The 23,714-nt window shown below is 41.8% G+C and overlaps 1 protein-coding gene across 1 annotated transcript in view; it reads left to right on the forward strand.

Moving 5' to 3' along the window:
- The first annotated feature begins 377 nt into the window (after nucleotides 1–377).
- LOC126455491 (UDP-glucosyltransferase 2-like) overlaps nucleotides 378–23,714 on the forward strand; it is a 105,862-nt gene continuing 82,525 nt past the window's right edge. Inside the window, exons 1-2 of the mRNA XM_050091242.1 lie at nucleotides 378–466; nucleotides 16,209–16,387. Of these exons, the coding sequence (XP_049947199.1) occupies nucleotides 379–466; nucleotides 16,209–16,387 (267 nt within the window). The 5' untranslated portion in view covers nucleotide 378. The remainder of the gene's footprint in view (nucleotides 467–16,208; nucleotides 16,388–23,714) is intronic.

A 23,714-nucleotide genomic window follows, 5' to 3' on the forward strand; every position in this document is an offset into this window, starting at 1 on the left:
ATCCGCCTGGGAATTCCAGACCAGCGCATATTCCGTTGTAGAGTGAAACTGTCTGTGTTATTTTGATATTTTTTAGCGATATGTCTGATTTGTGTCTAACTGGATGTCTCACTGTTTTAATTTGACGCCGATTTACGCTCTGGAAAAATCACGTCAGGTTACTCTTCGCACAAACTCTGCAAATGGTCTTGTAGTGTGAAGTGTCGTAATCGCAACTATTAGTGCTAGTTCCGATTTTGGTCACAGTTCGATTTCTCAGATAGTGGTGCCAAACATCTCGAGTCGGCAGACTTGGCTTAGCGAAGGCAAGATATGCAGAGTCACTGTCACGCGTATACCACTCCACATCTGCTATCGCGGAGCCGTTGAGTGAAGGATATGTCAGTAGCGTGTAAGCAGATTGCGAGACGCACATGTTCTAGCCTCGTGTGCGACATCCGGTCCAGCATGGCGTTCACCGTCTTCGGTAAGGAAAACAGTCTCTTCACTCTTGCACTAATATTTATTACGCATACAAAAGCTCGTTGTTTTTGTGTGGCGCATGCCACCGGCTCAGATAAACATAGCGTGCAATAAACTAGAGCTACAGGCTATGTGAGTCACCTATCTCTCTATTCCACCGCTGTACTTAACGCCTTAAAGTGCGAACAATCAGTGTGATTACATTTCACTCCTACGCTTCACCCCTGTTGTACACAGATCTATATTGTTGTTAATGAATTATTGCTCGCTGAACATCACACAGTATTCATATTCTTTTTGCAAATTAACATCCAGTTAATACTTAACTGGTAAATACGCTCTGATTGTAAACTTCACGTTTATTTCTTTCATTCTTGCTCCACTCGTTGTGTTTACCTATACGAAGCACAGTAACTCATAAGCTACTTCTGCGAGTTCACAATTAAACTGTACTGCATTCTCGTGATCTCTTAATTTTTCTCAGTGCGGTTTGTTAATAGTGTACTTTTGAGTCTTTTGCCGAGTTGCTGTTTCCATTTCATGCTCAATGCTTCGACGACCGACCCAGTTGCCTTTTTCAGGTTTTGCGAGTTTTACTGCTGCATGTACTCGCTGCTTGGGCTCTAACCTGTCTCTGAACTATAGTTGGGATCGCGCCGCTATTTAAAGCCCAGTTCGGTTCCCGGTGTCCTCTATGCCCTATCATGCCATTTTGTTTTTCAAAGCTCGCACTGATATTCTGCGAAACTCCAATTCTTATAGTGTTTTTCAACTCTGGTGGACGTGATGGTCGACAGTAATTTAATAATGTCAGTGCCAGACCTCAAGTGCTTTTTATATTGATACCGACTGTCGGTTCATTAGATTTATAAGATCTTTATTTCGATAGATTCCTTAGTTACGCTGTTCCAGAAACTTTACGTTTGCACCACGATACCACCTTCATCGTATTTCATTTCATGATTATATTTGAGGCAGTTCTCGGCGACAGCTGTCTTCATTGTCGTTTTAGTCGGGTGTGTCGCTGATGTTCCTTGCATCTCTCCTCGACTGTGCTAATGGCCAGCCCCACATAAGACCTGCCACGTTCGCATGGAATTTGATGCGCACCCAGCTTTCGTGGTCGTATATCGTCATTAACATCGCAAAGGATACTTTTTATCTAAGTTGAAGATAGCGAAATATACAGGGTGGTCCACTGATAGTGATCGGGCCAAATATCTCACGAATTAAGCGTCAAACGAAAAAACTACACAGAACGAAACTTGTCTAGCTTGAAGGTGGAAACCAGATGGCGCTATGGTTGGCCCGCTAGATGGCGCTACCATAGGTCAAACGGATATCAACTGCGTTTTTTTAAATAGGAACCCCCATTTTTATTACATATTCCTGTAGTACGTAAAGAAATATGAATGTTTTAGTTGGAACACTTTTTTCGCTTTGTGATAGATGGTGCTGTAATAGTCACAAACATATGGCTAACAATTTTAGACGAACAGTTGGTAACAGGTAGGTTTTTTAAATTAAAATACGCAACGTAGGTACGTTTAAACATTTTATTTCGGTTGTTCCAATGTGATACATGTACATTTCTGAACTTATCATTTCTGAGAACGCATACTGTTACAGCGTGATTACCTGTAAATATCACATTAATGCAATAAATGCTCAAAATTATGTCCGTCAACCTCAATGCATTTGACAATACGTGTAACGACGTTCCTCTCAACAGCGAGTAGTTCGCCTTCCGTAATGTTCGCACATGCATTGACAATACGCTTACGCATGTTGTCAGGCGTTGTCGGTGGATCACGATAGCAAATATCCTTCAACTTTCCCCACAGAAAGAAATCCGGGGAAATGAGATCCGGTGAACGTGCGGGGCATGATATGGTGCTTCGACGGCCAATCTACCTGTCGTGAAATATGCTATTCAACCGCACGCGATCTATGTGCCGGACATCCATCATGTTGGAAGTACATCGCCATTCTATCATGCAGTGAAACATCTTGTGGTAACATCGGTAGAACTTTACGTAGGAAATCAGCATACATTGCACCATTTAGATTGCCATCGATAAAATGGGGGCCAATTATCCTTCCTCCCATAATGCCGCACCATACATTAACCCGCCAAGTTCGCTGATGTTCCACTTGTCGCAGCCATCGTGGATTATCAATTGCCCACTAGTGCATATTATGCCGGTTTACGTTACCGCTGTTGGTGAATGACGCTTTGTCACTAATTAGAACGCGTGCAAAAAATTTGTTATCGTCCCGTAATTTCTCTTGTGCCCAGTGGCAGAAATGTACACGACGTTCAAAGTCGTTGCCATGCAATTCTTAGTGCGTAGAAATATGGTACGGGTGCAATCGATGTTGATGTACCATTCTCAACACCGACGTTTTTGAGATTCCCAATTATCGCGCAATTTGTCTGCTACTGATGTGCGGATTAGCCGCGACAGCAGCTAAAAACACCTACTTCGGCATCATCATTTGTTGCAGATAGTGGTTGACGTTTCACATGTGGCTGTACACTTCCTGTTTCCTTAAATAACTAAATATCCGGCGAACGGTCCGGACTCTTGGATGACGTTGTCCAGGATACCGAGCAGCATACACAGCACACGCCCGTTGGGCATTTTGATCACAATAGCCATCCATCAACACGATATCTACCTTTTCCGCAATTGGTAAACGGTCCATTTTAACACGGGTAATGTAGCACGAAGCAAATACCGTCCGCACTGGCGGAATGTTACGAGATACCACGTACTTATACGTTTATGACTATTACAGCGCCATCTATTACAAAGCGAAAAAAGTGGTCCAGCTAAAACATTCATGTTTCTTTACGTACTACACGAATATGTAATAAAAATGGGGGTTCCTATTTTAAAAAACGCAGTTGATGTCCGTTTGACCTATGGTAGCACCATCTAGCGGGCCGACCATAGCGCCATCTGGTTTCCCCCTTCAGGTAGACGAGTTTCGCTTTTTGTAGTTTTTTCGTTTGATGCTTATTTCGTGAAATATTTGGCCCGATCACTATCAGTGGACCACCCTGTATATCCGTAGGAGCCTACCGATCATTCCGGATATTGAGAAAACATAAGGTCGAGAAGCGATTTTTGATTGTTCTTCCTCGGTCTCAGTCTCAACCTCTTTCGGAGACGTTCTTGATTTTGACTGCAGTGCCCTTTAAATGTGATGACCCGTGTATCCACTCCTTTGGAACACTATTGGTGGGTGTTGTAACTCTTCGGCAAGACTGTCGAGTTGTATGGATATTCTTTGTGACGAATGGTGATGGCACGAGACGTGGTCATACATATTAGTGGGGGTATGGTTTCTTATTAACGCCATAACCAGCAGGTCGCTCCATGCTTCTCTTAAGTGACACGTCGAGAAAAGATACGTTTCACTCTTTTCCATCGTGAATTTCATATCACAATGAATGGAAACAGAATTTTACCCGTAGTGGATGCTGTTGAACTCCATGGCTGTTCCTTTATAGGGTGTAGAAAAATTTCCGCTACCAGTCTCATTAAAATATTTATTCGTCACACGACTGGTTTCGGGCTTGTGCCCATCCGCAGGTGTACATGGACATGTTTTTATTGCTGGAGATCACTCTTTGAATACAAAGAAAATTGGAAAATTATTTGCTATGACTAAACAGTTACAAGTGGGACAACTATAAGTGGTAAGGCAACATTTGTCAAAAATGTATCTGTACATATATAAAAACGAAGTATCCTTATTATAATCATGCTGTGGCGACAGTTTCTCCACTCAACTGCACATTTGTTACCATTTTCACGTCCATGTTTCAGTTTCTGAAATTTAGCTGTATATTTCACTTCTGTGTCGTGAACTCATGATATAAACTGTGTTTACATGCAAACATGCAAGTTATGGTCAAAGAACGTAGACGTAGGAGGTTCAAAGATGTTGCTCACACAGAAACATGTAGGCTATGGTAAACATACTTAAACATCGGAAGTGCAAAGATGTTGTACAGATAGAAACTTAAAAACCTATTATTACTTGCGAAATTTGAACCACATTATGAAATTTTGACCCACATTTTTGACAGAGAACTTAGATCTAGGAAGTACAATGATGTTATACATATAAAATTACACGAAAATGACAATTAAGAATTGTGTTTGCAATATGACTTTTACAAATTACGATAATTACAGTTGAACTGTTGTATGGATGCTTCGTCTGATTTCCATAGCATATTACTTTGTTATTAGATATCAGAAGATAATGAGTTTTTGATTTGGAATATTTCATGAAATATGTGGAGATAAGATTTGTTTGCAAGCTCCACTTGTTCATTGAGAATAAGATGTGGTGAGTTAGAGCTGTGGACGTAAATTTCTAGCTCTTCGAGCAAATTAATTTTCTTTCCTTTGTTGACAGTGTGTAGTATTTGTAAGTTGTCTGTAATGGCTGTGTCTGAGTGACCACGGTTTCTTAGATGCATTGCGAAGGTAGGTTTCTCAAAGCTGTTTAGCCGGAAAGCATCCATATGCTGATGGTACCTTGCAGTGAAACTCCTTCCAGTTTGGCCTATGTAGAACTGTGGGCAAATGTCAGACAAAACTTTGTAAATACCTGATTTGTGGTGGCATTGTTTATTTGTCTTACTGTTGTGGATTTTGTGCTATTGTAGCTTCTTGTTAGTGCTGATAGAAATTTGAACACCAGTTTTCCGAAAGAAGTTGGCAATTTGGTGTGAAATTTTAACTATAAAGAGCATGCGCTCAAATGTGTTTTCTGCCTTCTTGTGAATCTGATTTAGGTGTGCATTGTTTCTATTTGATTTTGTTGTTAGGTTTATAAATTGCATCTGGGTTGTATCCATTCCTATGTGCAATTTCTTTGTTAATGTTAATTTCTTTTTCTACAAGATACCAAGAGCATATGGATGCCTTCCAGCTAAATAACTTTGTCAAATCCACCTTTGCAGTGCATCTAAAAGGCCATGGTCAGTCAGCCACAGCCATTATAGGCAACTTACAAGTACTACACACTGTCAACAAAGGAAAGAAAATTAATTTCATCGAAGAGCTAGAAATTTGCATCCACAGTTCTAACTGACGACACCTTTGTCTCACCGAACAAGTGGAGCTTACATACAAATCTTATCTCCACATGCTTCATGAAATATTCAAAAACCAAAACTCATTATCCTATGATATCTAATAACAAAGTAGTATGCTATGGAAATCCGACGAAGCAACCATACAACAGTTCAACTGTAATTATCGTAATTTGTAAAAGTCATTTTGTAAACACAAGTCTTAAATGTCATTTTCGTAACTTGTAACAGCTTTCAAAATTTCATGTGTATAACATCATTACTTCCTATATAGAAGTTCTCTGACAACAGTGTCGCTCAAAACAGTTCTGTCATTTTCGTAATTCGTAGTAGCTCTCAGTAATTTCATATGTGTAACATCATTGTACTTCCTCTAAAAAATATGGATCAAAAATTGCATAATGTGGTTCAAAAACTTCGCAATTTATAATAGCTTTTTAAGTTTCTCTCTGTACAACGTCTTTGCACTTCCGATGTCTAGGTTTTTTTACCATAGCCTACATGTTTCTGTATGAGCAACATTTTTGCATCTCCTATATCTACGTACTTTGTCCATAACTTGCATGTTTCAATTTAAACGCAGTGTGGCACGAGTTCACGATACAGTAGTGAAATAAGCAGCTAAATTTTAAAAACTGAAACATTGACGTGAAAATGGTAACAAATGTGCAGCTGAGTGGAGAAACTGTCGCCACAGCGTAATCATAATAAGGATACTTCATCTTTATATAAGTGCAGATATATTTTCCACCAATGCCGCCTTGCCACTTATAATTGTTCCATTTGTGTCTGTTTAGTCATCAGCAAATAATTTTCTTCGTATTCAAACAGTGATCTCCAGCAATAGAAACATGTATATGAATGTATAAACACTTGAGGATGGGCACAAGCGATAAACCGGTCGTGTGACAAATAAATAATATTGTGACTGGTAGTGGGAGTTTTTCTACGCTCTGTAATGAATGGAGTTTAAATGTTCCAGGGAATCTTGAAACATTTCAGCTCCATGTGGCCGTACTCTAAATGTGTCGTCCACGTAGCAATAGATATACACTGCCTGATAAAAGTACACTGTTTTAGAGGTTCCCAGTTCACTCAATATTTATTGTTGCAACAGTGTATAAGGAATACGTGGAATGATTACATTTACAGAGCCAAAGCACAAGTGGTTTTGTGCTATCGACTCATGCTGAAACCCTTATTAGTACGTGTTGTAGCCACCATGGGTGGGAATACGGACACTGTCTCTGGCATCCAGTCGATCGTATAGATGGCGAATACTGTCCTGGGATACGTTATTGCGCGCCTGCCCGACCTGTTCAATTCGTTCTGCAAGAGTTGATGGTTGACGAGTCACACAAGGCATTTCTCATTCCATCACATCCCACACTTGTTCGATTGGAGACAAGTCTAGGGACTGGGCTGCCCCGATAAGTTACTGCGCGTCTTGCAGAGCACGTTGAGTTTCACGAGCGTTATCCTGTTGAAACGACATATCACCTTCCTGTTGCAAGAACCGCAAAAGAACGGATCTAACAACGTTCTGCACATGCTGAGCACTGGTTAGCGCCCTCTACAGAAACACCTGAGGTGAACCCCAGACGACTGGCCTTGAATGGGGCCAGTGTTTCTTCGTCGAATGCACTACGAGACAGCACTCACCAGGTATACATCGTTCGCGCAAATGACCGTCACTTGCGTTCAGGCAGAAACTGCTTTCTGTTTTCCCTCTCTGAAGTGATACACTCAAGGCACCAGTCAAGCCGTGCACATGGATGCTATGGCGTGAGTGGGAGACAGGCTAGAGGTTTACCCCGTAGTCCCACTGGTAACAACCGATTCGGAACAGTTTGTGTTGATACGTCTGGGCTCACAGATCATCTTGTCTGTGCCACTGCTACACTTACAATACGACGATCCTGGAGCGTGTGTATGTTGCGTGGTCGTCGAGAACCTCGTTATAGATGTCAGAATTTTCACGTGACCAATGATACCAGCATCGTTGCACAACTGATAGAGCACGTCCAACTTGAGTGGCAAGGCCATAATTTGACCCTTTTTAAATTTGTCTGGTTGGCTGTAGGAAGCCCGAGTGCGTCTCCCTGGCATGGTTGCCTACTTGCGTCACATGTTTCCACCAAACTGAGCCTTCTGGCTGTGAGCATTCCCTGATAAAAGGTAGATACAGATGGCGCTCTCGTAGCTGTACCACTACTCACTCAGGTGGCTGACAACGTTGAAACCATTATCAGTACATACACGAGGGTAAGTGAAATGAAAACCTTAAATATGTTTTTAAATATTATTTATTGTGCAGAAGTGGTACAAAGCTGTATCACTTTTCAACGTAATCTCCCCCACGCTCAATGCAAGTCCTCCAGCGCTTACTAAGTGCATAAATTCCTTTAGAAAAAAATTCTTTTAGTTGTCCGCGCAACCACTCAAGCACTGTGTGGCGTACCTCTTCATCAGAACGGAACTTCTTTCCTCCCATTGCGTCTTTGAGTGGTCCAAACATATGGAAATCCCTTGGGGCAAGGTCTCGTGAGTATGGTGGATGAGGAAGACACTCAAAATTGTGGTTGTTGCAACTGTTGTACTGGCAGTATGGGGCCTTGCATTTTCATGTTGCAAAAGGACACCTCCTGAGAGCAATCCACGTCGCTTTGATTTGATTGCAGGCCGAAGACGATTTTTTAGGAGATCTGTGTACGATGCACTGGTAAAAGTGGTCTCTCTCTAGGCATGTAATGCTTCAAAATGACGCCTTTTTCGTCCCAAAAGAGAGTCAGCATAACCTTCCCTGCTGATGGTTCTGTTCAAAACTTCTTTGGTTGGGTGATGAGGAGTGGCACCATTCCTTTCTCGCTCTCTTCGTTTCCGGTTGGGGGAAGTGAACCCAGGTTTCGTCTCCAGTAACGATTCTTGCAAGGAAGCCATCACCTTCTCGATCAAAGCGCCGAAGAAGTTCTTCACAAGCATCAACACGTCGTTCTCCCATTTCAGGAGTCAGCTGACGTGGTGACAATCTTGCAGACACTCTGTGAAACTGGAGCACATCATGGTGTGCTGACCCATGACTAATCTGGAAACATGCTGCAATGTCATTCAGTGTCACTCGGCGGTTTTCCTTCACTATGGCTTCAACTGCTGCAGTGTTCTGTGGAGTCACAACTCGTTGTGCCTGACCTGGACGAGGAGCATCTTCCACTGAAGTCACACCATTTGCGAATTTCCTACTCCAATCGTAGACTTGCTGCTGTGATAAACATGCATCGCCGTACTGAACCTTCATTCGTCGATGAATTTCAATAGGTTTCACAACTTCACTACGCAAAAACCGAATAACAGAACGCTGTTCTTCCCTGGTGCAAGTCGCAAATGGGGCGGCCATCTTTATACTAATACTGCGACGGTATGTATGCATCTGAACTATGCTGCCGCCTACAGGCCATTCTGCGTGCTGTTTGTAGCACGCTTACCAACTTACAGGATAACAGCGCGAAATTTCGATTTGTTATTACAAATTTAAGGTTTTCATTTGACTCACCCTCGTACTACCCCCATGTGACATGTTGACATCAGATCAAAATCGATGTCGTCTTTCCACATGTAAGACTTTTTATCCCCGGCAGTGTACATTGGTTTTAACTTGGCGGATTCTAGTGCCTGTGCTTCAAACAGTACACTGTGTAGGTGTGGCACGATAGGAGATAACGGACTATTCAATGGTCGAACTTTTCCGCTATTAGTTCCAAGGTATCAGAAAGATGAGCGCTCGTGAAGAGGGAGACTACTTCTAAACTGACCATAATACCATGATCCTGATCCGCAGTTAACTTCCACGGTGTTCAAAGGCACCGTAGTGGCGGATGCGGGTGTTCGAACGTCCACACATAATCGCTGAGCAAGCATTTCAGGTACTTTTCCAGATGGCACTTAGGTGCCCAAACATTAATAACTCTTTTATTGTTTGTGTACACCACGAAGTGGTGTCACTGTTACTCGTTTCTTAAGTCTTTTCGATTTTGTCAGTTGGATCGACATTTATCTGTCTGTATACAGCGTCATAAAAAAGATCGAAAATCATCTCATTGTAGTCCACACGAGACATTGGAAACTTCCCTTGTCGGCTGGCAGAATAGCACTATCGTTGTTATCCTGAGGATTTCTTAGCTCTACTCGTTTGCCCTTGAAGATGATTTTAGCGTTAGCACTTTGGGAAGTACTAAACAGGTTTCGCGGCGAACCTCTTAGTTGCTTCCCGGAGCGAGACGCGCCACGACATGTTCCACTAGCTGAAACAAGCTGCATTTTGGTTGGGGTGCGACATTTATCCGTTTAGTAAGGACGTTCACTATATCCACTTTAAGATTCTGATCAGTGAGATTAATTAGGATGCGGTTCCCTGTGTCTTGTCTTGGCTTTTTGTGCGGGATATCGAATTTTGCTTTCTGGCGTGCATACGTTTTCAGCTGCATTAACTGTGACTGTGATCATGTTGTGTTGTCAAACCACTTGTGGGAATCTGCAGAGTGTTCAGCCGATATGTAAAATGTAAACAACTGGGCGGAAATCCCGCACGCAAATTATTACTACTTTCTTTCAATGTGTTGACTATGATTTATCTTGGTCTCAGTTTTAGGGCTACTTTCAATGTCGCTACACTAATTTCTTCCGTTCGTTGTTTTTGTTTGAAAATAACAAACTCAGCAGGAAGTTGTTTAGGTCCTTGAACACTTCCTCCACTACAGCTGAGAATAATTTTGTTGATTTGTAGCCTCCCTGCGAATTTAAAAAATTAAAATGTTGTCATAATCTGCTCATTATGAGCCATGGTCTTATGTTCAAATTATCAAACAGACAATGTCCTTGGAGAAAAAAGATCACAGAGTAAAGATTTAACTTGATAACTCAATTGTTGCGTTCAGAAGCTCTACATCTGGAGGCAACATAACTCAGATACGCAGTTATCCAGACTAAATTCATGCAGTATTGAAAAATGAGGGCACTTAACGACTTACAGCACCCTTAATACATAATTCACAAAATCTACGACCGATATGAACATAGATTTGTCTTTCCTTAGCCGACGATCGGGTCGCTTCCGGTCTGCGACTGGTTTCAATCTGGCCTGTGGAAGAAATGCTGCATGAACATAAAATGAATGTTTTCTCAAAAACGCGTGTTTTGGGGCATAATTTGCTGTCGTGGCATGTCGGGGGAGGCGTGCCTTTCATAACAGTGTGTTACCCATTATGCGCTAATGTTATGGACACTGTAGTTTTGACTTAATGCGCTAGGCGAACTGTTGTGTCATGTGGCATGGCAGCTCGGGAGTTTAAGTGAGTATGTGAATCAGGCTCTCCGAATCACCAATTGTGGTACATGTCAGTCTTAGCTTATCTTCAAAGTCGTAAGGACAATAATGCCTCACCTGTTCCAACATTTCTCCCAAACTGATCTTCCCTGACATCGGCTTCTGCCCGTTTTTCCATCCTTTTTTAAATAATATGACAGGATTTTGCGACCATTACTTATTAAATTGATAGTTCTGTAAAATTTCTGACCTGACAGTACCAGCTTCCCTTGGAATTGAAGTTATTATATTCTTTTCGAAATCTTAGATAATTTCGTCCATCTCATAAACCTTCCAAACCAGATGGAATAGTTTAGTCAGGCTGATTCTACCAGGGGTATCAGCAGTTCTGAAGATTCATAGCTCTGTCAAATTCTTCAGGCACAATTATATCTCCCATTTCTGGCATTATACAGGGTAGTCCATTGATCGTGACCGGGCCAAATATCTCACGAAATAAGCGTCAAACGAAAAACCTACAAAGAACGAAACTCGTCTAGCTTGAAGAGGAAAAGCAGATGGCGCTATGGTTGGCCCACTAGATGGCGCTGCTTTTTTAAAAAAATAGGAACCCCCATTTTTATTACATATTCGTGTAGTACTTAAACAAATATGAATGTTTTAGTTGGACCACTTTTTTCGCTTTGTGATAGATGGCGCTGTAATAGTCACAAACATATAGCTCACAATTTTAGGCGAACAGTTGGTAACAGGTAGGTTTTTTCAATTAAAATACAGAACGTAGGTACGTTTCAACATTTTATTTCGGTTGTCCCAATGTGATACATGTACCTTTGTGAACTTATCATTTCTGAGAACGCATGCTGTTACAGTGTGATTACCTGTAAGTACCACATTAATGCAATAAATACTCAAAATAATGTCCGTCAACCTCAATGCATTTGGCAATACGTGTAACGACATTCCTCTCAACAGCGAATAGTTCGCCTTCCGTAAAGTTCGAACATGCATTGACAATACGCTGACACATGTTGTCAGGCGTTGTCGGTGGATCACGATAGCAAATGTCCTTCAACTTTCCCCACAGAAAGAACTCCGGCGATGTCAGATCCGGTGAACGTGCAGGCCATGATATGGTGCTTCGACGACCAATCCACCTGTCATGAAATATGCTATTCAATACCACTTCAACCGCACGCGAGCTATGTGCCGGAAATCTATCATGTTGGAAGTACATCGCCATTCTGTCATGCAGTGAAACATCTTGTAGTAACATCGGTAGAACATTACGTAGGAAATCAGAATGCATTTCACCATTTAGATTGCTATCGTTAAAATGGGGGCCAATTATCCTTCCTCCAATAATGCCGCACCATACATTAACCCGCCAAGGTCGCTGATGTTCCACTTGTCGCACCCATCGTGGATTTTTCGCTGCCCAATAGTGCATATTATGCCGGTTTACGTTACCGCTGTTGGTGAATGACGCTTCATCGCTAAATAGAACGCGTGCAAAAAATCTGTCATCGTCCTCTAGTTTCTCTTCTGCCCAGTGGCAGAACTGTACACGACGTTCAGAGTCGTCGCCATGCAATTCCTGGTGCATAGAAATATGGTACGGGTGAAATCGATGTTGATGTAGCATTCTCAACACCGACGTTTTTGAGATACCCGATTCTCGCGCAATTTCTCTGCTACTCATGTGCGGATTAGCCGCGATAGCAGCTAAAACACCTGCTTGGGCATCATCATTTGTTGTACTTCGTGGTTGACGTTTCACATGTGGCTGAACACTTCCTGTTTCCTTAAATAACGTAACTATCCGGACACTTGGATGATGTCGTCCAGGATACCGAGCAGCATACATAGCACACGCCCGTTGGGCATTTTGATCACAATAGCCATACATCAACACGATATCGACCTTTACCGCAATTGTTAAACGGTCTATTTTAACACGGGTAATGTATCACGAAGCAAATACCGTCAGCATTGACGGAATGTTACGTGTTACCATGTGCTTATGCGTTTGTGACTAATACAGCGCCATCTTTCAGAAGGCGAAAAATGTGGTCCAACTAAAACATACATATTTCTTAACGTAATACACGAATATGTAATAAAAAAATGGGGGTTCCTATTTAAAAAACGCAGTTGATATCCGTTTGACCTATGGCAGCGTCATCTAGCGAGCCAACCATAGCACCATTTGGTTTTCCCCTTCAAGGTAGATGAGTTTCGTTTTCTGTAGTTTTTTCGTTTGATGCTTATTACGTGAGATATTTGGCCTGGTCACTATCAATGTACCACCCTGTATACCCATACCCATGACAACATAAGTGGACTGAAACCTCCGATTTTTGCTGATTTGGCGTGAATTGTTTGTATGTAACTTATTTTATGAGTTGCTTAGTTAAACATAAGACCTGTAACTTTAATATGTCGGAATGCTGAGAAATGCGACAGTAGATGTGCATCTTTTCACTTCAGTGTCTCGCTTGTTGTACAGAATGGTAAGGTGAACTGAGCTACAATGTGGTGTGGCAACAGTCATCGAAGAAAGTTGAGCATGAGTTGAAATGGTTAGCGAACAAGTGTACAAAGTAAACAGAAGATTAACTTGTACTTTTTCAGGCGTACAAAGACTCATTACAAATAGTGCTGCAATAAGAATCCAGCTATCGCAGTGTAAACTTCGATGAGGTTTGCTGTACTAAGTGCAAATGATAGTAGTGTAGCAATGAGGTTCCAAGCGCAAGTGGGTTGAGGCGCTGCTGCTGGCCACCCCATATCGTGGCAGCAGAGGGCGCTCATGGTACAGAGCCACTGGAAGTGTGGCTCAGTGAGCATACACCATAGGATCCACCAGATCCCAGACGACCACTACAAGCAATTCCATTGCCAACATTGACGAACCTATGGTATCGATTTGTGATCCCTCGTCACTTACCTGTATACCATCACTTACAAACTAATTTATGCATTCATACAAAACCCATTAAGTACATAATAGATTAGCAACTTATCAGTCGTGAAACAGACAAGAGAGTCTTTGCAGTTCTGGAGGTTACAGACAGGGATGTGGAGCCATTCCAATTGTAGTGCCTTGGCCAACCGTGCTAGGAAATTGAAATTTGTGGTAAGTTCCTATGGGACCAAACTGCTAAGGTCATCAGTCCCTAGGCTTACACACTACTTAAACTAACTTACGCTAAGGATAACACACACATCCATGCCCGAGTGAGGACTTGAACCTCTGATGGGGTAGCCGCACATAGCTGTGCTAGATTTCTCAGTTGAAGACCCATGGTGCGAACAGCCTGATTGTGGTGGGTCCACAGATACTCTATTGCGCTTAAATCTGGGGAGTTTGGTGGCCAGGGGAGTACAGCAAACTCATCCTGGTGCACCTCGAATCACACACGTACACTTCTAGCTGTGTGACACGTTGCATTGTCCTGCTGGTCGATGCCATTGTGCCGAGGAATAACTAACTGCATTTGAGGCTGGACATGGTACCAAAGGATAGACGTACACCAGTGCCAATACACTGTATCTTCCAGAACGACGAGATCACACAGAGAATTCTCCAGATCCTAACGCTCCCTTCTCCAGCCTGGGCTGTGACCATTGTTGCAAGGCGTTTGCTTTGAGATATTTGACTGCTATGTAGCACATCACGTGATTCATCTACAAAGGCCACCTATGAGCACTCAGTGGGCGTCCAAGGCGGTATTAGCATGCAAATCCCAGTCTTCATCGCCGATGAACGGCAGTCCGCACTGGTGCGTCAAGCAGCTGCCTGCTGCAGGGGCCCATCCGCATTAACATTAGCTGAACTGTCGTTGTGGAAACGCTGTTGGTAGCCTCTTGGTTCTTCTGGACAGTCAGCTGCTCTACAGTCGCACGTCTATTCGTCGTTCGCATCTCCACGATGCACTCGACCAGTACACAATGCTGACCTTCAAGCTTCCCTCAAGGGCTAGAACCACCAGTTGACGTTTGTGAAAACAAATATGTATCTACAATAACGGACAATATGACTGGTCGCAAGTTTGTTTCACCTGTGAGAGAGTGTCTCAGAGATGGTTACAGAAGCGACTGTCACACGTTTGAAGACAGACATAACTATCCTAAGGAAGCCTGCTTACGAAGTTTGAAGAACATACTTTAAATGATAACTCTAGGAATATACTACAATCCCCTGCGTATCGCTCACATAGGAATCGTGAGGACAAGGACTAATTACAGCACTCATAGAGGCACTTAAACTATCATTCTTCCCATGCTCCGTACGTGAGCGGAACGGGATAAGGCCATGACTGGTACAATGTTACGCGTCGTCTTACATGCGTTTCGCGGTTTGCGGAGCACTGATGTGCATATAGATATAGATGTATTTGTAGCGGACATGACAGCATGTCGAGATTTAACCAATTTTGAACGTAGGATGATAATCGATGCAAGATGCATGAGTCAAGCATTCAAAGATGACGCAAATATTCCAGTTTTCTAGTTTCATATCGTGCAGGACGGACCTGCAGGACGGTAGAAACAATGTTTCGATGTGATTTGACAACTGAACAGGCGACCTCAGATGTCTGAAGGAGTGAAGTCACTTCACCTCTGCAGTGCTATTCCGAGCCATCGGCGGTGTACTGTGAGTCAGATCGCCACTGATTTGAATCTGGGGAACCTGTTTTCTACCAGGACTACACCAGGTCAAATGCACCCATAAGGTTTCAGTATCTGAAGACTGAACACAAAATCAGGTGTCTTCCCATGGCCACTCAGAGTACTTTTTCTCTTAGTGCAGTACGTAGCTCACAGAAACAGATGTCCAGAAACGTCATCAGAAAGTTGAAGTTACTAAAGAGAACCGCTAGCGCTGGGCCACCTTTTCTGCAGAAAACATTTGCTTGTACGCCCCTCTGTCCTGTTCAGAAAGGCGTGCATTCTAGGCGGTGTAACGTCCTTAATTCCGTCACGCCTGTTGCATGGAGTTCTGGCTGCACTGCGACACGGGCCAATTCACGTTTGCTGCCTGTAACTTCAACACTATACCGTCGTTGAATTTCTTTTGCGGCGTCAGCTAGTGTCATTAATTTCTGCCTCAAGACACTACCCACAAATCTTCGAGGTCTAACAGAGTGTTTTTGTTACACCATACGTATCGCTATATAAATTTTCTTTCTGTAATGACCTCTGACGAGATTACTAAATTTCTAAAGGCGACGAATCTATTGTAGACGTGTCTGTTTTGCTGCAATTTTGCTCACGCTGTAAACTTTTATTTAATTGTTTCAGAGAACAAACTTTTCCTGTTTGTTGCGTTGACGTCGCTGATAAATGGATGCGTCGCCTCCAAGATATTGGTGGTTGTTCCAGCGCCTTCCATCAGCCACCAAAAGCCGTTCCATATCTTGACAAAAGCTCTGCTGCAAAGGGGACACCAAGTAACTCTATTCACTGCAAATCCTATGAATGTGAGTTTAGAAAAATTGATAACTAGTCGAATCGAATAGAAACATTAACACTTGGTCTTGCTGTATTGTTAACTGGTAGAGCTAACAAAAATTGTGCCACCGATACAGAAACAAATTCTCATCGAGAGTGCTTCGCGATTCCATTCTATTGTTCCGGAGGGGTAGCCGCCTCAGTTGACTTTTTCCTGCCAGCCTTCGTACCGGGAGGCTATAATTAAAGTGCAGATACTCACTGAGGTCCAATGTGGGCTGTAATTATCGTGTGGCAGCGAACTTGGTAGATATGCTAATGCTTTAATGCAAAACCGATTTACATTGAAAAAAAAAACAAAAAAACAAAATAGTAGTTTCAATTTTGGCCACCAAGTGTAAATCTGGCGCTGTGCAGCATTTCGTCGACGTCTCCAGTGCTCGTGCGGAACAAATTATGTAAGCGGAGGTTGATAATGAAATCAACATTATACCTTTCTCACTTGTTTGAATTTTCCTTTCCACGTCCCATTCCTAAACCATTGTATCCGTAAACAGTTATATACGTCTTTCTTGTGTTCACAGGGCCAAATTAGCACCTGGTGGCCAAAACTGAAACTAATCTTTTTCCAGCGTAAATCGGTTTCGCATTAACGCATTACAATATCTACAAAGTTTCGCAGCTGTGCGGTAATTACAGCTCAGACTGGACCCATGTGAGTAGCTGCACTTAAATTATAACCACCTGGTGTATGGAGAAATGTTTATGAGAGATGTATATATATTATGAAAAACGTTGGTTTGTTTGGTATATATAACAGAGTATTTGTAATATTTACCACTTGGAGCAACTTTGCGTGCCGAGCATAAGATGTTTTCCTTGGTTTCCGGAAGTTGTGGTATTATTGACTAAACATAAGGCGAAGGAGTCGGAAGCAGCTGTCTGCCAGAGAGGGAGAGAGTGTTGTGTCATGGCAGGGAAAGGCGTGGATGGCGGACGTATCCAAGATGAATTCTTAGTCATGTACTCAGTATTCTAATTCGCTTTCTCCACCACAATTAATTTAAAGATATTTTACTAGGAATCTAAAAGAGTAATGGTTATGTTATTTGAAAAAGTGTTAGAAGTGTTTAGTATGGTGCATGAGAATGTTGACAAAGACAGTGTTGAGAAAGAGTAATAGTTCATGTTAGTTCGAGTGTTTCTGCGTTATTAAATGGTTTCAGTCTAATTGGAAAATACCCTCTTACTGATTTATGAAATATCTCACCGAAGTTTAACCTCAATGATTAAGTGATAAACGTGTTTGCTAAAAGTTGCACTTTTATACTGTTACGCCTTGCACCATTGCGTGCAGAGTGTTCAGTATTTTTCAAAAAGGATAAAAAGAAGCCATTTGTTACAGCAGGTTAATAATTAAGATAAGAAAAAATGCCTTGCAGTAATTTATTACTTCCTGTCGTTCAGTACATCATTATTGCAGCGCAGATTGAGCAGAGTCGAATTATCCGTTGCCAAGACAAGAAACAGTTGTAGGGTCTAAACAAACCTCTTGTGAGAATATTAGACCCATTTTACATCATCAGAATTTCATGTAAATGCAACACATGCGTTTCTTTTTAACTGGGCATAGCTTTCTTATGCACCCACCATCGTCTGTGCTTGTTCACGAGAAAGTACTTTAGAGTATTACTGAGAACCATTCTCAACATTCCGTTACAGCTAGTCACATGCACCTAATTATGTTTGTGTTTCAGAGTAAGGTAGCAACGGTGATTCTAGATCAGACACTGTAATCGTAATTTAAAAGTATTTCCTTCCACATTGCTACCAAGAGGTTGTGGCACACATACACAGTTTCCAGTTATTAAAAGTAAAAGTATATTAGTCTCAGTTTCAAGCGTTCCCATTCTTATGTGTTTAACACATAGCATGGCCTCGAAGTCTTTGCACGCAATAAGTGCAGGGGCAGTTATGCATATATCTGTGTATTGACTCATCAGTCTTCTGACTGGTTTGACGCGGCCCACCATAAATTCCTCTCCTGTGCAGATCTCCTCATTTCCGAGTAGCACGCGCGCACACTCACACACACACACACACACACACACACACACACACACAAACGCGCGCGCACGCACGCCCAACGGTCACATTTATTTTTTTGTTATAACCCAGTCTCTGCCTTCCCCTACAATTTTTACCATCTTTAGATCTCTCAAGTACTATCAGAGCTATTCCTAGACATATTAGCACAGCCTATATTCCTCTCACTTTTAGTCAGTTTTTTCACAGGTACCTCTCGTTGCTGAATATTATCTCACCAATCCACCTAACTTTCAACATCCTCCTACAACACCACATCTCGAACGCTGCGAATCTCTCTGTTCTGGTTTTCCCACAGTCGATAATCGCCCCCATACACTGCTGTGCTCCAAACGTCTATTCTCAAAACTGTCTTTCTTAAATTAAGGCGCATTATGTGCAATGTCATTATCTTTTTTGGCGGGAAGACAAACAGGAAACGGAAATCTCATTGAAAACTGTGCTTGGGAGAGTTACAATAACCGCTAGTTAATCCAATCACTCAATAAAGATAACAGAAAATGAGAGAAAATAGTAGCTACACGTACTTCCCAAGGTTTCATTACTTAGGAAAGACGTGGTAGATACAGGAAAAAATTGCGTGTTTAGGTAGTATTGCCAAACAGATTAACATTGAACTGATATATAATTTCTTCATGGCACATTTTACACTGTCAGTACCACAGTAAATAACACTGTCCACTAAAATACATAATTATGTTACCCTTTTTTTCTTTTATGACGTTTCCAACTGACAGTTTGTGGTAGTTGTTGTTGTTTTACTTTGTTTGATCCTTTCCTTAAACGAATGTTTCTTTCTCAGGCGTCTAGTGATGAACTATTGAATGTCAATGTCTGTGTCTGTCAAATTTCTGTTGTTGTATAAAACACTGGTAGCGCGTTTTGTGCAAATAGATCAAGGCTTCACGTTTCTTTGGACTTCCCAATACACACTTGGGGTATGGAGGGGGGTGGGGGTAGCGGCGGTAGTCTATGTGTTCCAGAAGCGTATGATATCAAAAAGAATTATTGGTTCTTTTTCCCATTTTTTGTCCTGGGACAGCCGTATCCTTTGGTGATGCTAATGATTTTATTGCCAACATCTTGAACTTGACACCCATGTCATCGGTGTTGTAATTTGCTCCTTAGTGGAACTTTGGGCGTCATCTTCAAACTCTGTTTTGAAAACAACAACCAATTCTGGGTCTCCAGATAACTTTTCTCCGTATACATTCAACTGAAGAATGCTGTAGCTAACGACCAAGAACTTGAGGAAGAATTTTTTCCTCACCTAAAAACTCAATTAACATTTTAGCTTTTTCGTGTAGTATCTAACCAGTCACAGGCATGCCTTTTTCTCTTGTTGGGTGGACCAAAGGTAAAGAGTTTTGTCTATTTTTTTGAAGTCGGATGTTAGCAGTATTTTTCTACGAAGATTATTCACAGTTAGCTCTAGAAATTTAAATCCCGACTTCAGCCTCCTCTGCAATGGTAGAAAAACCAGGTCCCCAATTGGCCACAACAGTTTTCAATAAACTTCCTTTTTCAACTACATTAATAGCACCTAATTTACCAGTGCAAGTAATTACAACACGTTTCCACTTAGGCCCGTTTCACACTGGGACACTGGTGACGGTCGGCACTGGCGGTCACCTGCAATTGTGGTGAACACTCCTGGATCACCAGTGTCTGACACCGCAGGTATTGCCAACTGATTAGTTACTGAGGTGGACTTTAGCGAGGAGGACCTTTTGTTAGTACTTCTAAGCAGGAGGACGAGAATGAAGACAAAATGATTATTACACATACATCCACTGCTACATGATCGGCTGGAGAAATGATTGTTTTATACTCTTTATATAATTTGAGGATACGTTAACTATTCAGTGATTGCAGGGCATGTCACCTTGTTTAGTCTGCTGGTTGGTTGTACCGGTTCCAAAACAGACATTCAATTTCATCTGCACAAATTTGTGGTGAAGCAAATATAGTTGATGAAGAAAGTGCGAACAACTGGTTGCTGGAATTAAACCGAGTGAGGGGAGGTATGCCTCGTGTGATGTGTTTAACATGGGTGAAACTGGGTTTTTCTACAATCTTTTTCCATATCACACCCTAGGGATAAAAGGTGATAAATGTCGCGGTGGAGCACGAAGCAAACAACGTGTGACTGTTGTACTGTGCTGTAATGCCGATTGCAGTAAGGAGTTTCGTGCCTGGGCTATCGGTAAATCCGAGAAACCACGTTGTTTTAAAAATATAAATATGGACACTTTACCTAGCATCTACTCTCACCACAAGAAAGCTTGGATCGATAGCACATCATTTCGCAAGTGGCTTCTTCGTTTCAACAGTCGAATGGTTGCTCAAAATAGACATGTTCTTCTTACATTGGACAGATGTACTGCCCATAACGTTCATGATCTGAACCTATCCAACATAAAGGTTCAGTTTTTTCCACCCAACGCCACAATCCGCCTTCAGCCTTTGGACCAAGGCATACTCTCTCTCATAAAGAGAGGTTCAGTTTTTTCCACCCAACGCCACAAGCCGCCTTCAGCCTTTGGATCAATGCATAACCTCTCTCATAAAGAGAGCTTATCGTAAGCGACTTGTAAGACTTGGAATTCGTGCTGCTGAAAACAATAGTGCAACCCCAAATTGGAATCTGCTTGACGCAACAAAAGCCATCGCAGCAGCCTGGAACTCAGTATCACCTCATCATATAGGGAAGTGCTTTAACACAGCTTGGAGACATAGCAACACTGAAGATGTCCAAGAGTTAGAAGATGCCACTTCACCTGATGAATGGACAGTTCTCCAGGACGTTGCGAACCCTGGGATTAGTTTCGAAGAATTCATTAGTGTAGACGACGATGTTGCCGTATGTGCTTCTGTGGAATCGGATGTGCCAGAAGCTGTGAACGAGGTGCAAGAAGGGCCATCAGAAGAAAGTGACGAGGAAGAGAATACGGATACCATTCCACCTACCCATCAGGAGATGTTTACAGCCCTGGTCTGTTTAGAACGGTTCGCTTCAACATCCGACGTCACTGTTGCGTTTACGGACGCTGTCATTACAACTGGTTGTGAAATTACAAAATATTATCGTTCCCATGAACGTCGGCGAACCATGACCGAATTTTTTCCAAGAAAGTAACGTACATAATTTGTGAGTACTTGGATTTTACAGTCACTTTATACTGTTATAAGTCTACAATAACGTGACTGATAGTGTAGTGTATTACACATTAGTGTACTGCTGCACATGTATACTTATTAAAATCTGTGTTTTTCACTTAATACGAATTTTTTTAACACGAACTCCTGATTTTTCGGTCCCTTCGGATTCCTGTCAACGAAGTTTTACTGTGTATCGACTGGGTTATAGGTGATGGTACATTGAGAAGGATCACAAACAGTAGTAGATGATCTGCTGATTTAGGTCGTATCGATATTTTGCTGTAAGCGTCTGAGAATATCGGAGATATGCTTTTTGCCGATATATCGATAACAAAAAGACAATATCGAATGCCGATATTTTGATTTTATATCTTTTCACAGTTTACGTTAAATATTTGAAATTGTAATAGAACATAATTGTACTTTCACTGTGTGAAGGACTCTTACCACTTTTTGAGCTTTCACCAGTCCAGGCTTTCTCTTTGACTGTGCAAAGCAAATACGAGCACAAATGTGTCACACAAAGAAAACGTCCGATTGTACTGGGTGGGTGAGGGAGGGGGGAGGGTTTGCTGTGTGAATGGAATAAGACGTTTTCCGATGTGAAGAAATAGCTCACCATTTACGTAAAAAAAATTAACGCAATTACTGTACTATTTCTGAACATCAACGTTCTTCAAAAACAATTGCTGAAACCGACAAACAAAAATCTAAATGGCAAGAGTGATGGTTGCAGTGGGCGGAGACGTGTGATTGGAAATGCTGATGTAATCGGTGCTCGGCGCTACCAACAGAAACTTCTTCGTTTAATTTCACCACGCAGTTTTGAGACTAAAACTGCTAGGTCGACGGCGTGTGCAGAAAGGAAAAAACAGAGAAGTGGACATAAAGTGTTGAGGACAAATTCGATATGTGACGGAACCGAAAGACAGACGCATTGGACATCTTTTATTGTGGAACTTGCATGAAGTTACCATCATTATCACTATCACCAAACGTAAATGTGCATCGTTATGTGTGTCGCGTGAGCAGCCGCGCATACAGAAAAACCTCAAGGAGGGGGCGCAAGAGATGTCTTGAGCTACCTTTACTTTTACCGCAATAAAAAATAATCAAGTCACATGTAAAGTTTAAGAAAGTTTTATTTAAAATGAACATACACATTTACAAGACAATGCAAAGTTATCGCGTCAGTGGCAGCTTTCAAACTGACTACGTGGCAGCGACTCTGTTTTGAGAACAAGCGATGCCAGAATGTTCGCTTCCAAACTTTTATGGAGTGTGAACAAATACCTACTTGTGAAAGCGACAAGCTAATATGTACCTTACGGCGAGTAATATAAGGGCGAGTTTCCAATGATGATGTCATCCGGCAATTTATGTGTGTGGAAATTTTACTGTCTATTCCGTTCCATTCTAGTACATTCAATAGGGGGCCTATATAGTAACAATGCGTTTTTAGAAATCTTCTCGGAAGTCACTATTACCGAAGATGTACGCATCAATAGTATTACGAGTTAGGTTTGAGAAATTATTGTTATTAGTAAAAATATTGTTAAGATACTTGTAACAGTATTTTTGCTGAGAAATTATTATGAATTACTATTATCAGTACTTCAAAATCAACTAATCACTATCACTCTTGACTAATTTTTGCATTTGCACTCGTTACAACTAGAAAGTTTTACTTATTCATTGCTGCACTGGATAGCCACGTGGTCCAAGACGCCTTCTCACAGTCCGTGCGGCTCCCTCCGTCGGAGGTTCGAGTCCTCCCTCGGGCATGGGTGTGTGTGTTGTCCATAGCGTAAGTTAGTTTAAGTTAGATTAAGTAGTGTGTAGGCCTAGGGACCGATGACCTCAGCAGTTTGGTCCCACAAGACCTCACCACAAATTTTCAAATTTTACTTATTCATCCTTCAGTATTAATATTTCTGCTTCTGAATGTAAACTGTCTTCCTATTCGGCGAATAGTCCGTATTTGTAACGCTACGTATCGAAGGTTCTCCGCACAAGAGAACAGTAGAATACTCGCGACTTTTCTCGGACAAATTCCAGACAGAATAACGTATTGAGATCACTAGAACG

This window comes from Schistocerca serialis, chromosome 2 (genome assembly GCF_023864345.2).
Source record: "Schistocerca serialis cubense isolate TAMUIC-IGC-003099 chromosome 2, iqSchSeri2.2, whole genome shotgun sequence".
NCBI lineage: Eukaryota > Metazoa > Arthropoda > Insecta > Orthoptera > Acrididae > Schistocerca > Schistocerca serialis.